This window comes from Pseudonaja textilis, chromosome 13, assembly GCF_049901715.1.
Source record: "Pseudonaja textilis isolate UNSWEBS1 chromosome 13, rPseTex1.2, whole genome shotgun sequence".
Lineage (NCBI taxonomy): Eukaryota > Metazoa > Chordata > Lepidosauria > Squamata > Elapidae > Pseudonaja > Pseudonaja textilis.
The window spans coordinates 1,180,304-1,195,413 of record NC_142002.1 but is presented as its reverse complement, the minus strand read 5'-3'; the positions used below and the strand labels follow the sequence as shown (position 1 = coordinate 1,195,413).

At 43.6% G+C, this 15,110-nt stretch overlaps 1 protein-coding gene and 1 long non-coding RNA gene across 2 annotated transcripts in view; both read right to left on the bottom strand.

Annotated features, from left to right (window-relative positions):
• Positions 1-15,110, bottom strand: part of LOC148124708 (uncharacterized) — a 147,353-nt gene that overhangs the window by 26,218 nt on the left and 106,025 nt on the right. The window lies entirely within an intron of this gene.
• Positions 3,546-15,110, bottom strand: part of ITGA11 (integrin subunit alpha 11) — an 83,869-nt gene continuing 72,304 nt past the window's right edge. The window contains exons 25-30 of the mRNA XM_026709400.2: positions 14,942-15,055; positions 12,659-12,745; positions 10,714-10,824; positions 9,248-9,343; positions 6,033-6,146; positions 3,546-5,524 (exon numbers count right to left, since the gene is read on the bottom strand). Of these exons, the coding sequence (XP_026565185.1) occupies positions 5,453-5,524; positions 6,033-6,146; positions 9,248-9,343; positions 10,714-10,824; positions 12,659-12,745; positions 14,942-15,055 (594 nt within the window). The 3' untranslated portion in view covers positions 3,546-5,452. The remainder of the gene's footprint in view (positions 5,525-6,032; positions 6,147-9,247; positions 9,344-10,713; positions 10,825-12,658; positions 12,746-14,941; positions 15,056-15,110) is intronic.

Here is a 15,110-nt window from a genome sequence, read left to right as displayed (position 1 = left end):
CGGTACAAGCAATGAACTTTGTGTGAGCTAAAATTCAGATGGCCGATATCCTTTGCCCTTCAGTTCCACAGGAAAATCAACTATAGACTGCTCTTTGTTTCAGGAATATTTTATATGTCTTTCTAAAACAGAACATGTAAGGGGCACATTGTTGCCATAGGAGGAAAGTGTTTTCCTGTTGTTGATTCCCAGCGTCTTAATACAAAGAGATGTTTTGCTTGTTTTCATCTGAAGAGTATATTGCAATCTAATCCATTACATATCTAATCCATTTTAGAATAGAACAGAACAACAGAGTTGGAAGGGACCTGGTAGGTCATCTAGTCCAACCCCCTGCCCAAGCAGGAAACCCTGGCCTATACCATTTCTGATATATGGCTGTCCAGTCTCTTCTTGAAAGCTTGCAGGGATGAAGCTCCCACAACTTCCGAGGGCAACTTCTGTTCCATGGGTTGATTGTTCTCCCTGTCAGAAAATTCCTCCTTATTTCCAGGTTGAATCTCTCCTTGGTCAGTTTCCATCCATTATTCCTTGTCTGGCCTTCAGGTGCCTTGGAGAATAGCTTGACCCCCTCCTCCTCTCTGGGGCAGCCCCTCAAATATTGGAAGATGCTCTCCTGTCTCCCCTGGTCCTTCTCTTCATTAGACGAGCCATGCCCAGTTCCTGCAACCGTTCTTCATATGTTTTAGAGCAGTGGTGGCTAGCACTTTTTTGAGCTCCTGTGCCAAAAATTGTGTGCGCGCTGGCGCACGTGCGCTCACATGCCTGCACCCAGAAGGCAATGCGTTCCCACCCTGTGCATGCACCTGCAATCCCTCCCTGCCATGCCCCCCCGCACCCTTACCTGCACTGTGCCTCACAGCTGATTATTGGCTGGTTTGAGGCCTTTTACGGCCTTCCAGAAGCTTGAAAAAAGACTCTGCAGGCCGAATAGGCCCGTTTTGTCACTTCCGGTATCACAGGAAGTGACAAAACAGGCCTATTCAGCCTGCAGAGGCTTTTTTCAAGCCCCTGGGAGGCCAAAAAAGGCCTCAAACCAGCCAAAAATCAGTTGTGAGGCGCGCGCATGCGCAGTAAGGTAAGTTTGCCTGCGGCTCACGTGCTGGCACAAAGGGCTATGGGACCTATGTGCCACAGGTTCACCATCACGGTTTTAGAGCTTCCAGTCCCCTCCTCATCCTGGTTGCTCTTCTCTGCACTCTTTCTAGAGTCTCAACATCTTTTTTATAGTGTGGTGACCAAAACTGGTTGCAGTACTCTAGGTGTGGTCTTACTAAGGCTTTATTGAGTGATATTAGTACTCCCATGATCTTGATTGCATCCCTCTGTTAATGCAAGCTAGGATTGCATTAGCTTTTTGGGCTGTCGCTGCATACTGCTGGCTCATATTTAGCTGGTTGTCCACTAAGACACCAAGATCCCTCTCGCAGTTACTGCTATTAAGTCTGGTTTCACCCAGTCTATATGTGTCCTTTTGGTGTTTCTTGCCTAAATGTAAGACTTTACTTTTCTCTACGTTGAATTTCATTTTGTTAAATATGGCCCAGTGTTTTAAGTCAGTCACGATCCATCTGGATCTTGAGCCTATCTTCTTGGGTGTTAGCTATCCCTGCCAGTTTAGTATCATCAGCATTTTGCAAGCAAGTAAAGCAGGATTTTGGGTAAAGAAGTACTTTGTGGTTTGCTCTGGATCAGCCACCATTCAATTTTGGCAGTGTCTTGAGATTCCTTCTCCCTTCTCTACATTAAGATAGCATTGAACCAAAAGACAACATGAGGACTCCCATTCTATCGTATGTATGTTGTGAGCTGCTGTGAGGTCAGTAGGAACTAGCAAAATATTGATTTATTGCTTCCTACCACATTTAAAATGGCTTACATCAGTTGAAGATACAGTTGTAAACAATGCAGTTAAAATCCAAGGCAAAATCTAAATCGGTGGTAAAATAGAAGATTGAAAAGCTTGCTGAAATGGAGTGGCTTCTGCCCTTTTAGCAGTCGAGAATTGGGGTTGAATTCAACTTCTTGGAGTTCCTTCTTCAGACTGGGGCCATGCAAGGGAAGAAGGACTCTTCGGCACCGGGCCTTCTGCTGACCTACATAATTAGGTGACACCCTCAAAGTTGCTTTTTAAAAGGTGTGTTCAGTAATCCCCAGTGTTGATTTCTCAGCCTGTGACTATGTGATCCTTGCACCTTGTCCCAGTCAATCTTGAACGTTACTTAAATTCAACAACCTCAACAACTTCATTGCCGCGTTTTGCTTATTGAAAATGTGCTCTCGCTTGCAAATCCAGGATCACTTTAGGGGGTCAAGGAGCATTCCCAAATTACAATCCTTTCAGGAAGAGCGCGGCAAGCAAAAACTGTATCTGTTTTTTTTTCCCCCCTTACTAATAGCACCTCTGCTCTGTCTGGATTTAATTGCTGCTTATCCTTCCTCAGCATGCTTATGGATGAATTTAAGTAACGTTCAAGATTGCTAACTGACAAGAGAAGTTCTAGTTCTGGCATCCGGTAGGTAATTCACCAAGGACTACCGAAACAGTCCCAGTACCATACCTTGAGTGAAGCCCCCCATCGAAATCTCCGGATAATTAGTTTCATTCAGATGCTTTGAGGCCCCCACTCTCCTAATTGCTTCTCCTTAAGGGTTCAGAGAGGAGGCGATATTGCTGGTGCCTCTTTTGAATAAGCAGGAATACAGGGATCACTTAAGGATGCCGCGGTGGCCTATAACCCTGGGGAACAATCCTGGCCTGACCAGTCTGACCAACCGGAAGCATCCTTAGTCCATCTCCTTGGAAGCTGAAAAGAATCACTGTAAACAGGACAAAAAGTTCCCACTGGCCTGCCTTTGATTTTCCTTGAAGATATTTCCCTTCTCATCCATGAAGCTTCTTCAGTTCTGAGAAGGGAAACATCTTAAAGGAATACCAACAAAGCCCAGTTGCCTTTGAATAAGCGCCTTTGGGACAACCGTGACCCGAGAGTCTCTAGAGACAAGGTTTCCCTATGGCTTGGCCCATCACTGGAAGGTGAATCAAAGGTACATCGGATTGGCCTTGCAAAAAAATAATGAGGGAAATTGCTTTCAGGGGTCTGCTCATCCCTCTGCAACACTTCTCCCACTTGATGGAAGGAGTCCCTCACGCTGGAAAAGTATTGCTAGTCTGTGCAGATGCGAGATAAGCCCAGTTTGTTTGCATGTGCTTCAATAGAATACGATTGCATAATGATATCAAGGGTTTATTTTTTTTAGGTTTCCACTTGGCAAACAATCGGTTTTTAAGATTTCCTCCACTTGTAGCTATGTTTTATGGGGGGTGGTGGTGGAAAACAAACGGAGAGGGGGATTCCCTACCACTCCAGCCTAAAGCCAAGAGTGGGATTTTGGCGTAAAATGAAGGCTTTTAAGGCAGTTGCTTGTTCAGGCTTAAAATATTCCAACAATCGAAGGACCAAAAACCTACCTGGCTGAAGAATGAGAAACAGCATGGCAGAAATAAACAGTATTCAAGTATACAATCCAGAATGTGGGCAGAATATCTATCCAAATGGAATTTATTTGAAATATTTCTAGGTTGTCTTGAAGGAAAACTACCAGCTTCTTCACAAAGCGAATTTAAAAAGCAGAATCACAACAGTGGATCTTAAGAGTCCATTTTGTTTTCCTCTTCTAAAGAGTCTTCCTGTCTGCTTCTACACCACAATCTGTGAAAGCAACAGCCTCACTTCATCACTAAAATGTCCTGATAGGAGGGAGTAGATTTTTGAGAGGGTCAGTCCAGGGTCCGTTTGATTTTTTTTTATGCCTCAAGCCCCAAAGTGGATAGAAAACTAATGTTGATTTGAATGAAATGTGAAATTCATTGCCATTAACAGGACTATTTTCCATCACATAATAGCCCCCACTTTTCTTTTTCACATTAAGAAAACTTGTGGCTTTTGAGGGCTTCCGGTTGTTCAGCTACAGCTCACAACTCTTAACTGGTTGAGTAACCAGATTCTTCCATTGAATGTCATAGCAGAGTATGTAATACTCATCCAATGGGAAAGTTATATTTATACTGCATTAAAACTGGGTGTAGGCAAAGAATATTTAAACATTTTAAAACTTTTACTCCCCCCCCCTTCTTAAAAAAAAACCCTAGTGATACATTTTACGTTACTGAATTCAGCTGAACCAATGTCTTGTTCTCACTTATCAATATTAACACTGGCATAAATAAGTATATGCAAAAGAAGAAAAATAGTCAATTAAACCCTTTCCAATATACAGAAGTATATACATATACTACAATTTTCCTCACTCGTTGATTTTGGAAATTGCACAACTTGGGGAAAATTCTTCAAACTGGTTTTCTTAAAGTCACCTTAAAAGTAAGAAAGTTAAACATTTTCTAAATAAGTATATACAGCTGAGGATTGAAGATTTGCATTAAGGTGCTTAGAATGATGGGTATTTGTTCAGTGCATATAAAAAGAAAATCTCCACACACAAAAACTGAAGAAAAAAAAAAGAAAGCTGGTGGCTTCTCTTCATGAGCATTTCTGTACTCCTTGCTTTGAGAATAAAGAGGATCCTGTACGCCAAAGCAGCACCCACTGCATTGTATCATCGCCTTCAGAACCATCGGGCGCCTGGTTTTACTGGTACACTTGCACATATAATCTGGTAACATGATTACGGGTCATCTCTATCCATTTTTTTTGCTCTTCAGATACCTGACCGCAAACGTGTGCTCCTTGTGCCCGTCTGCAAATTAATATCCACTTAGCTTTAGTGATCCCAATTTGCGCTCAGCAGCTATGCAGATCTGATTTGAAAGCATCAATTTTTGTCCATAAAGATTTATAAGTCCCTAAGTAATCTGGAATAAAACGCCATTTTATCGTAGCAACGTGACTTGTTTTTAAGGAAGTGCACTGCAGAGGCTTCTGCCTGGCCTGTTTGTCCTTGGCAGCTTGAATGCGAAAGGTCAAGTATCCCTGTGAATCTTAGACTTTGCACTTCTTTTTATTTTAGAGCAAAGTTTTTCCTCCCTCTGAAAATGCAGACCGAAAAGCATATTATCCTCCCAAACAATTTTGCGCATGCCGTGGACATGTAAAGGATTGTTAGAGGGTCTTCGAAGAGTCTTCTGGCCTCTTTTCCATCAGCTTTATGGCCCAAGTAGGTCATTTTAAAGAGGAAGCTGCTCCTTGTGGGTCTACTCTCTCCCCGTCCTTATTGTATAGTTCCAGTGTCTTAGGCAGAAGGAAACAAAACCAGTTTGAAGTCCTTGCTGGTGGAGGCTTCTCCTTTGCAGGATGACACTGAGCAACTGGGTTACTTTCAGCTAACAGGGAAACTGATCAAGGCAAACGAAGGCTGGCTATGCAGCAAAGTAAACTTGTTTGTGAGAAAGAAGAACAAAATCCAGGCCTATATGCTCAGGACCATGGAAACCTTAGTCCAAATCTTTGGCGGTCTGATCCTGGCTTGCATCTCTCTTGCGGGTGGTGCTTTGAAAAAAACCAAGCTAAAGAGATAGAAGACAAAGCAGAAAATCGTCTGTGAATCTCATGCCTTGACTGAGTTGGCCAACTCGAAAGCTTTCAGTTGTTTAGCAAACAAATCACTGAAACGGCATGCCAAAGAATTTAACTGTAATTTACCTAACACAGGTTACGTTAACTTTTCACTTTTGCTTAAAGAATGGTATGAAAAATTTCAAAACATTTCAAATATTAAATCATGAAGAAAAAAGGGCAAAAAACCCACCTGATTTTCTACCCGTTATACAGTATATAAAACCTCCATTAAAGTAAAAAAGCAGCCATAATGAATTATAGGAAGACCATAAACAAGAACTGTCTTTCCTTTTGTTGCATGGAAAAGTCTGGCCCCGATTAATCCCTGCCTCTGAAGTGTGCCATTCCGATGGGAGCTTACTTAAAGTTGGAGAAGTGTTCCCGATGATGAGCCCATCCTAATACATCCATGCCTACCCTGGGGGGCAGGGTGGGGGGCGCTGCAGAATGGCTTACCTTCCAAAGGGCCAGCACTAGGAGTGCCAGCAGCAGGAAACCACCTAGCGTGCTCCCAATTATGATCCAGATGGGGACGTGGGACTCTTCGACTTTGGAGATCTCAAATGCAATCTACAAGGGGAAAAAGAATAGTGAGACGTAACCTGGAACTCTTCCAGTGTCGACTCTTTTGGAAGGCCCAGGAGGTCAAATAGGAACGGCAGGTGAGTCCTCCTACGGATGGACTGCAAAAACAAGGCGGCCTCTTCTGTTGGTGGTTGCGGCTGAGCCACAACTGCTCAGAAGGGGGCGCTCCTGCTCCGTCTGAGGTGGTTAAAGGTGGTTGGTAAACAAGAAAGAAGGACTTGAGTTCTGCAGTGGATATAGGCAAATAGATAAAGCCATAACAGCAACTGTTCCAGCTATTTCGGTCTATAAAGGATTTCTGGTTTATCAACTTCTTGGAAAGGCACGAGAGGGGGAATAACTTTTGTGTAAGGGACAAACTGCTTTAGTTTTCCTATTTCTCTGCTTCTTCCCACTGATGGGAGGGAACTTAAGCTATTAACTCTATTCTCCCAGTTCTGGCAAACAAAACATACTGGAATATGTGGCCTCTGAGATATCTAAGCCCCAAAGAAACAAACTGGAGGGAAAGGCTAAGCCCTTAGTTACCCATAGTGGAATTCCCATGGGTTTGTTCTTCCAGCTGAGACCACTGACCCAGACTTGCCCATTCAGGAAGAAACAAAACCACAAAAGGTTGTCTCTCACTTCCAACCCTCACAGGACGACAAGAAGGACCCCGGTTGACCGATACCAAAGGCCACTGAAAGATTCAGCAGCAGAAGGATAGCTGTGTTCCCACTTTCCCTCCATGTTCCACCATGAGTGAGAGTGAGAACTGCAGACTGCCTCCTTCTTTAGGCCTAAATCCTAAGTGCCAAGGATCCAGACAACCTACTTCTTCCTCTGTAATTGTGTGATAGAACATCAGGAGAATGTGGAAAGTCACAACAACAACAATATTTCAATCCTGGGGTAGTAGGAAGCAGAAATTGAAAAAGAAATTCAGACAACTCCACCTTGATTAGGTTAGATATAAGTGGGGCCGTACTGACAGACTTTCAAGATTTTAATCCAATATTGAGTACCTTGCGAAACTATTTTTCAAGACTACTAGCAGCTCCTGTTTCCTGACTTTATCTCAGAGGATTGAGAAGTTGCCGCTCGCTGTTTTATCAATGTTCTTCCAAAAAGAAAAGTTGGATATACACTAGTAATTGCTGGATTGCCTTTTAAGATTGCCGGAACATCTCCCTTCCTGAAAAATACATTGCTCAAATCCAGTCACTGTTGCCTTCTTGATCCCTTAACCAGGAGGATTAGCAGTCAAGTTCACAAGTGATGGAATTTATGCCCCAAAGAAATTTACCGCCTCGGGATCCTAAGGCTCAGTTAAGGTTGCTAGATGTGTCCTCCTGTGTCACCTCATAATCCTGCTGATCCAGCTTTCATTTTGAAAAAAAGTATGAGTGATTTAATCTATGAGATTACTGGCCAGATGTCTGCACATTACTGTTACTGGCTGTCCCAAGCTACCATTACTTAACAGGGCCTGGGTTGCGATGAACCATGAAGCTGGCTGACAGTCTCCTGCAGATGTCATAAGGGTGGAGTTACGCTTCAACGCTCTGATCGCGAGAAAGAGTTGATTCGACCTCAGATTGATTCATATGCCTCAGATGCAACCTCATTTTCCGACAACCTCACTCTAGGGATCTTCGTTTGCTTCATTTTCAATTCCTCAGAAAAGCAAAGAGTTGCCAGCGATCAATGGGAGGGATTAAAGGTTACTCAGGCAACCCTATCAAATATCCAGGTCACTTCCACTGATCAGAGATTGATCAACAGAGTTCCCGATTGTTTGGAAATTCCTGAAGGGCTAACCAGAAACCCTCCAGTTCAATCTGGTATCTGCAGGTACCGTGTTAATGAGCCACCAGCCTTCCCGGATGCTTTGACCGTCCTGATTCAATCCATCCTCATGAATAAATGACTGGTCCATGGACAGGTCTTCCCCAAACAATACCATATCTCTTCTGCTTTGAGGAAAGGTGTTGTTGATCAGGCAATGATCAGGCAATGATGACCTGGGAGATGCCCCTGATTGTCATGGTGGCCATTCATTCCTAAACTAGCTCAAACCCCAGAAAGGGAAGTTAAAATATGTGCAATAGGATGCAAAGTTCCACTCTGTTTTCAGAATTAAAAATGTACTTTTGTTCAAAACCACTGCTCTCCCTTAAGTAATTCTTCATTTCTAAAATGAGGTGCTCCTCAACATGAGAACACGCAGCCTATTAGTTTGGTTAAAGGTTGGCAACACATTGTCCTCGAGGGGTTTTGAACTTCCACACCAATGACGCATTCACATTACTGTGGCAGTTAAAGTTCAAACCACACCCACTGGGGATACGCAGCTGATGGATGGCTGAAACATTCATCAGTTTTATTCTAGTCCTTCATGCAGATTATAACGTGCTACAATTCCTGCCACAATTTATGAATTTGTTATGAACTTTGTATCCAGCTGTTTGGACTCAGAACCTTTCAAGGAAGCTTATTAAGTAATGCTATTATTCCACTTGAATTTTTTCTCGTTAATAATGACAAGATTGTTATTATCAATAATAGAAAGACTTGTAAGCCTCACCGCGTTAAGACATAACTTGGCTGCTGTTATTAATGCCCGAATGACAGCTGAAGCCAAGTTTCTCCAAAGGGCATGAAGTTAGAAGTGAATGCATATTAAACTCATCAATAGCAAGATGAGTTACACCACTGAATTCGATAAGAGAGCGATAGTGTAGAGAGGAGCATTTAGACTGGTCAGGGGTGTCCAGAAGGGGGTCAAACAATTCACCCACAAGCCCTTTGTCAAAGCCCTGCCCCCACTTTTACACATATTATGGCATAATTCAAAAAAAGAGGCAGTTTTTTGACTGCGGGAGGGTGGCTGCTGTCTTGACGTTTTTGTCTCTTCCTCTCTGGGTGGCCTGGAAAGACATACCGTATCAGGATCAGAAGAAATGTGAAAACTAGAGTCCACAGATGCCTATAATCCCAAAGGCGAGCTTCAGTTTCCCTTAGCCTCTTCAGGTGATTATGAACTCCCAAGAGTCAAGTTGACAGGAGCAAGTGAGAAGAGGACCTGTGATCTACCGACTTACCTGGCGACTGGGATCCTCCTCTTTGAAGACAAAGGCGCTCCGAAACCCCCTCTGCAAGGCAGCATTGAAGATGAATCTCAAGGTCTTGAATTTCAGCTGGACAGACAGGAGAGAATCATTGGCTCTCTTCACACATGATGCTAAGCCATGTTTGATTTTAACTATAGCTTGATGGAAGAAACCATAAATATGAAGTTCACACAATATACTGACCCAAATCAACAAACCATTGCTTAGAGCCTTGTGTGAACATGTTCTAATAGGGAGACAGGTCACCTAGTTTAGTCAGAATTGATTCACTCTCATCAATGATGGCCTACAGAGGCTAGGATGCTCTTTTGGATCAATGCACTGATCACATCCAGAAGAATTCTGCCTCCTGACACAAAGGAAGGCCGAAAAATAGCCTGTCTTCTCTTCATAATTCCTTCCTAGACTCTCAATGTGGTCTGATGTGTCCTTGGTTACAGAGCAGGGCTGTCAAACTCCCGGCCCGCTGGCTGGATGCCTCACACGCTGGCCATGCGCATGGCCAGTTTAGCAAAGGAGGAAAAAAGTCCCGATATGTCACATGACACTGCCATGATGCTGCAAGTTGGACACCCAAGTTATAGAGGGATTGTGACTTGGCAGGTAGGGAAAGGCAGGAAAAGGGGTATCCCGCGATTGGAGAAACATAAAATCTGAGAAATGGGACCTCTAGGGACCCCTAGAAAGTGAGACTTTCTAGCTACTTTCTTGCCAATTTCAATACTGCTTCCATGTTTACCCTATTAATTTTTTTTAACGGTAGAGAATCACGCATTTGTTTCTTTGAAATATAATCTCTTTTAAAATTTCCTTGAAGTTTTATGTTCATCTTAAATCCCAGCTGCTCCTGGTAGGACCACATTCTCTCTTTGCAGTTAGCCAGTAACTAATGCGGGCTCTGGAAACTTTTCTTCCCCAGGTGGGCTAAGAACGCTTGCTTTGGGATAACTATTATTGCCACTGAAAGCCAAGTTAGTGCGGAAGGTAAAAATCGGACCATCGCCCCACCCGTAGGAAGAAACGCAGGAGGTGGCATTCAGACGGTTCCGACCAGTTCTGGAGAGAACTGGTAGCGGAAATTTTGAGTAGTTCCGAGAACTGGCCAATCCCACCTGTGACTGGCCCCACCCATCTCTTCTCTGCCTCCCATCGAGTCCCAGCTGATCGGCTGGGTCTCCTTTGGTTGCCCTGCACAGGAGAACGGAGCTGGAAAGCAGGTTAGTGGGGTGTGGCGTGAATAGGATTTTGCAGTATCCTTCCTTTGCCATGCCTACTAAGCTACGCCCACCAAGTCATGCCACGCCCACCAAGCTGCACCCACATAATCAGTAGTGAAATTTTTTTAATCCCACCACTGAAGAAACACCAGAGCAGGACCAAACATTTATTGCTTGCGTTGGCTCTTAGAAAGATGACAATTTGCATCTTGACCCTACCATTCTTAGGGTCCTCATCCACAAATTTCCATATAAGAGGAAGCTGACTTCTTCATTGGCAGCCAGATTCACACTGCAGTCGATTGAAATCACATCAGAATTACTGTAGTTCTGGAACAAAAAGACAAGGGAGGTTTGGTGAAATGTAAGATATTGGGCCATTTCCCCCCTTTAACCTGGAAGTTCTTTGATTGATAGAATTTCCTTCAAAATGGCTGCATGAACTCATTTAAACATCTGCCTGAGGCCATCTACATGAGGCTGCTGGGTGAGGTCAGCTGACAATTTGGGATAAAGTATCACCAATATATAGATGATAGGCAGCTTTAATCTCCCCCTCGGTTGCCTGAGTGATGCTATGGGTTGTCCCAGTGTCTGGAGGTTGTGGGGTGATGGATACGGTGCAACGGGCTTTGGGTCAATCTAGGCAAGATGGAGAGGCTCTAGGAGTGGACTTTCTGGTCTGGGAACCTTCCATCGTAGGTCTTGGATGGAGGGGGGCACCATCTCAGTCAGACATAATGCATAATCTTGGGGGGGTCCTGCTTGAAGACCAAGTGACAACTGTATATAGGGAGGCCTTTGCATACCTTCAGGCTGTGTGCCAGCTACGTCTGCTCCTAGATGGGTAGTGGGAGGGGTCCTGCTATCACTCATGCCCTTGTCACCTCTTGTCTGGGCTACTACATGCACTATACATGGGTCTACCCTTGAAGAGCATTCAGAAACTTCAGCCAGTGTAGAATGCATCAGCATGAGGTACCTAAATGGTGCCATGTTGATGATTTTATATGTTGCATAATCTTAGCCATAAAGTACTAATGATCTGGCAAATGGGCTGAGGAGTGAGGAATATTTTGCAATGCTCCTGCCCAAAAAGAGGTCATATATGACGCTATCTGATTCAGCTAGGAACCTCAGTTTCTGGTAAATTGATTTGCATCTGACTCTCCAAACAGTTGTATTTGTTTAGTATTTTTTAACCAAATGGGATGAACTTTGTATGCATAGAAAAGCTGCGTAGATAAAATCAAGCCAATGTTAACTTTTATACGTGAACGGTATATATGTATAAACGATCAGCTTGAATCAATCCACTGTAAGAAAGGCCTCATCAGTGAAGATTATGGACCCTCATCTACCAGGCTGGAGAGAATGACTGGCCCAAAGTCTTCCAAGGAGCTTCTAAGGTTGAGGAGGAAACTGAACCTGGGCCTTTCCATTCCTAGTCTAGGATCTTCACCATGTTATTTTTCACACATATGTACAGTATAGAGGTGTATGTGCCAGTTACGCGTTAGATTCTATAACTTATTCAGTATTTTCTCCTTGTCTTGGATTAACCTTGCCAAATTCCAGCAGATAGATGCAGACATTCACATGTTATGAGTTGCTACAGAGTTAGATGAGAAGTCTTACTAATCTCTGAGGGTCTGGAGGGAGAGTAGCCTTTTTTTTAAAGGACAAATATTGTGCTCCTTGTTGAGAAATGTTCAAATGAGAGGACTGGTGAAAGGGTTTTGTTTTATACCAAACACCACTGAAGCTAATTTTGAACTGGGAAGGGTGGGAACTACCCAAGAAATCATTTTATTAGCATCACTGGTAAGCTCTTCAAAGCTGGACTGCTCCCTTGATTAACTGTGGTCCAAAAATAGGAAAATGCACATGGGAAGACAGAACTCGAGATTGCTCCCTGAAGCATGGGAATTGGTCAGCCACTGATAAATACTTCCTGTGATTGAAACTTGGAAGATGGATATGTCAATCTCTACTCTATAGAAAAGTAGTCAGAGAGAGTGCCTTTCCTTCTGCAGCTCTCCAAAGATCTAGAGTTGGTTGTTGGTGTTTCAGAGGGTTACTCTTTGTTGTGCAGCCTGACACAAGACAACTGTGCTCAGCCATAGAACCTTCACCACCATGTTGTGATACTGAAAGGGCTCACCAGCTGGGGATGACGGCCTAAATCCTCATCTGAGGGGGTCCTTCGGTAGTCTGTGTTATTGCCCCCAATATTGCAGACCATGCCATTCTATGAGAGAGAGAGGGAGAGGGAGAGAGGAGTCATTCATCAAATAAACACATCATGCTTTGGTTTATTTTGAGGCCTGGACCTCAAGAGGATATGCAAAACCAATGCTGTGACTTTAAGGAGGCAGACATTCCATCCACAATCACTCCAGAAGAATGTGATTACACTCTTTACAATCCACTGTTAAATGCTACTTTGGCCACAAAAACGCTTGGATCTCTTCTCTTGGGGTCTTAATATTTTCCATCTGTCCTGCTTGTACAAAGGAATATACTATAGAATGTGAGGACCTCTTTTAGTTTCGTATAGCGATTGGGAAGAATCAAGAAAATCCAACTCATGAAAAGGGGAGCCATTAAGCGGTTTTCTACAGTATTTCACTGCTTCCATCTAGTTCCTGTTTGGACCTTCTCTGACAGCTGCTGGAATTATAACTTTCAACACTGCATGTTTTCATTGTTTTTAAAAATTTTATTTACTGTATTCTCTTCCCAATTTTCAGATCGCTATTGATTTTGGAAGTGGCTCCCATCACTTTGGGGCAGGACTGTTCCAAATTGTTCCAAAACACCAAACAAGGAAAAAGTGGTTTAAATTACAAGGAAGACTTTGAGTGAAATCCATGAAGAATTTCCAAATTGATAAGACAATAGAAACAGCTGCCTCAAGATGGAGTGGTGGCTTTAAACAGAGACTGGCTGCTGCCTGTCAAAGATGGTGTAGGGCATCCCTGGGCAGCAGATTAGATCAGGTGATCTCAATACCTTTCCCTTCTATGGGGGAAAGTCTACGAACTATTTGGGCAAAGCACCAGTAATTGAAGGAGATCCTCAGGGAAGGAGATGGAGGAGGTCCGTTGGCCTGATCATAGCCACAATAGCAGCAGGGACTTTGTGGGCATCCTAGTCTGTGCCAAAAACCAGCATTTCCTCTCCGTTAGCATGAAGACCATTCAAAAACAATCAGGCTAGTTATGAGGGTTAGTGGTCATAGAAAAGATTGACTTTGGACTGCTTATTTTGAACTTTGCTTTAAACCTTTCTGGAAGTAAAAACCTACATTTACTGTACAGTGTATCTGTGTGCTGTGTGTGTATCATTCAAACACTACTCTCAAATACGTCTCCCTGTATGCTCTCGTTCTCCTAACGGGGAATTACCTCAACAAATTTGGTTCTGAATTGGCTTAATTTTTGAATGTGTTTACTACTTGGAATGATAAAATGAAGCTGTTCTGACCAAGGTTTCCTGAGGCAGTAACAATCACACGCTGTTCCCCAAAACCTTGTTTTTATTTCAATGGCTATGAATTATATGCATTAACAGCCCGTAATGAGTCCCAAACAGTTTATGAATAGTCCAACAGAAGTCTGCTGTAGTCTTTCGGGATAAGGCTGATAAGCACCCACCTTTATCTCCCTGCCAACGACTAAATTGCCAATTAGCTGTACAAGGCCAAACGGAGCACAAAGTCAACAGGGAGTTTCAGAGTTTAAACTGACCAGAAAGTACAAAGTTGCTTCCTGCAAAGGCTCCTGTCCCTTTGCTCTTCCTTTATGTCTTATGGAAGGAGCCAATCATCTCCAAGCCTTACTCTTGAGTTACCCCTTTTGCCTTAACTGTTCTTGCCTTCTGGCAGCTCTGCGCAAGCGCGCACTGGGAACAGGCACCCCTGTTCCTCTGCCTTGCTGCTGCCAGATTCTGGAGGCTCCGGAGTCAGCGCATAACTCCCAGATGGCCCTGGCCCCATCTCTGTGTCAGACACAGATTCCTCATCCAAGTCCTCTCCAGACTCCAGGACTGGCTCATGGTCCTTCACACTGTCCGACTCTGCTGCCAGTTCTGCAGGCCGCCAGCGGACCACAACAAAAACAACACACTAAACATACACTAAAACTCCCAAAACAAAACTAAAAAAACACATCAAAACTAACCATATCTGGCATGTTGTGCGAATGTGCTTGGTCTTTCACTGACCTGCATGTAATGGCTGGGAAAACTGTAACAGGAGGACAGCCTATTATTAAGGAAACAATGACATGTGCCCATCTGAGAAGAAAAATGCCATGCCTAACTGTCATCTTTATTCATTAGCTAGGTAGATGATGTGCTTTCTCTTGAGGTATCGGATTGATTGTTCAAGCTCATTTCTTGGGGTTCTCTTAACACCAAAATAATTAGTAGGAACTCTGGATACCTCTGGTCCATGGAAGCCTGTTAGCTGCAGAAGGCGATTCCCTCCTCGTGTGGCTACCGGGACTGTGATTTTGATAACTATCCCATCCACAGGGAAGAGGCCCAGATTCTGTAGCTGAAGGGAAAAAGTAGCATGTGACCCTCTTCCACAAGAATCCATCTCCCCTTCC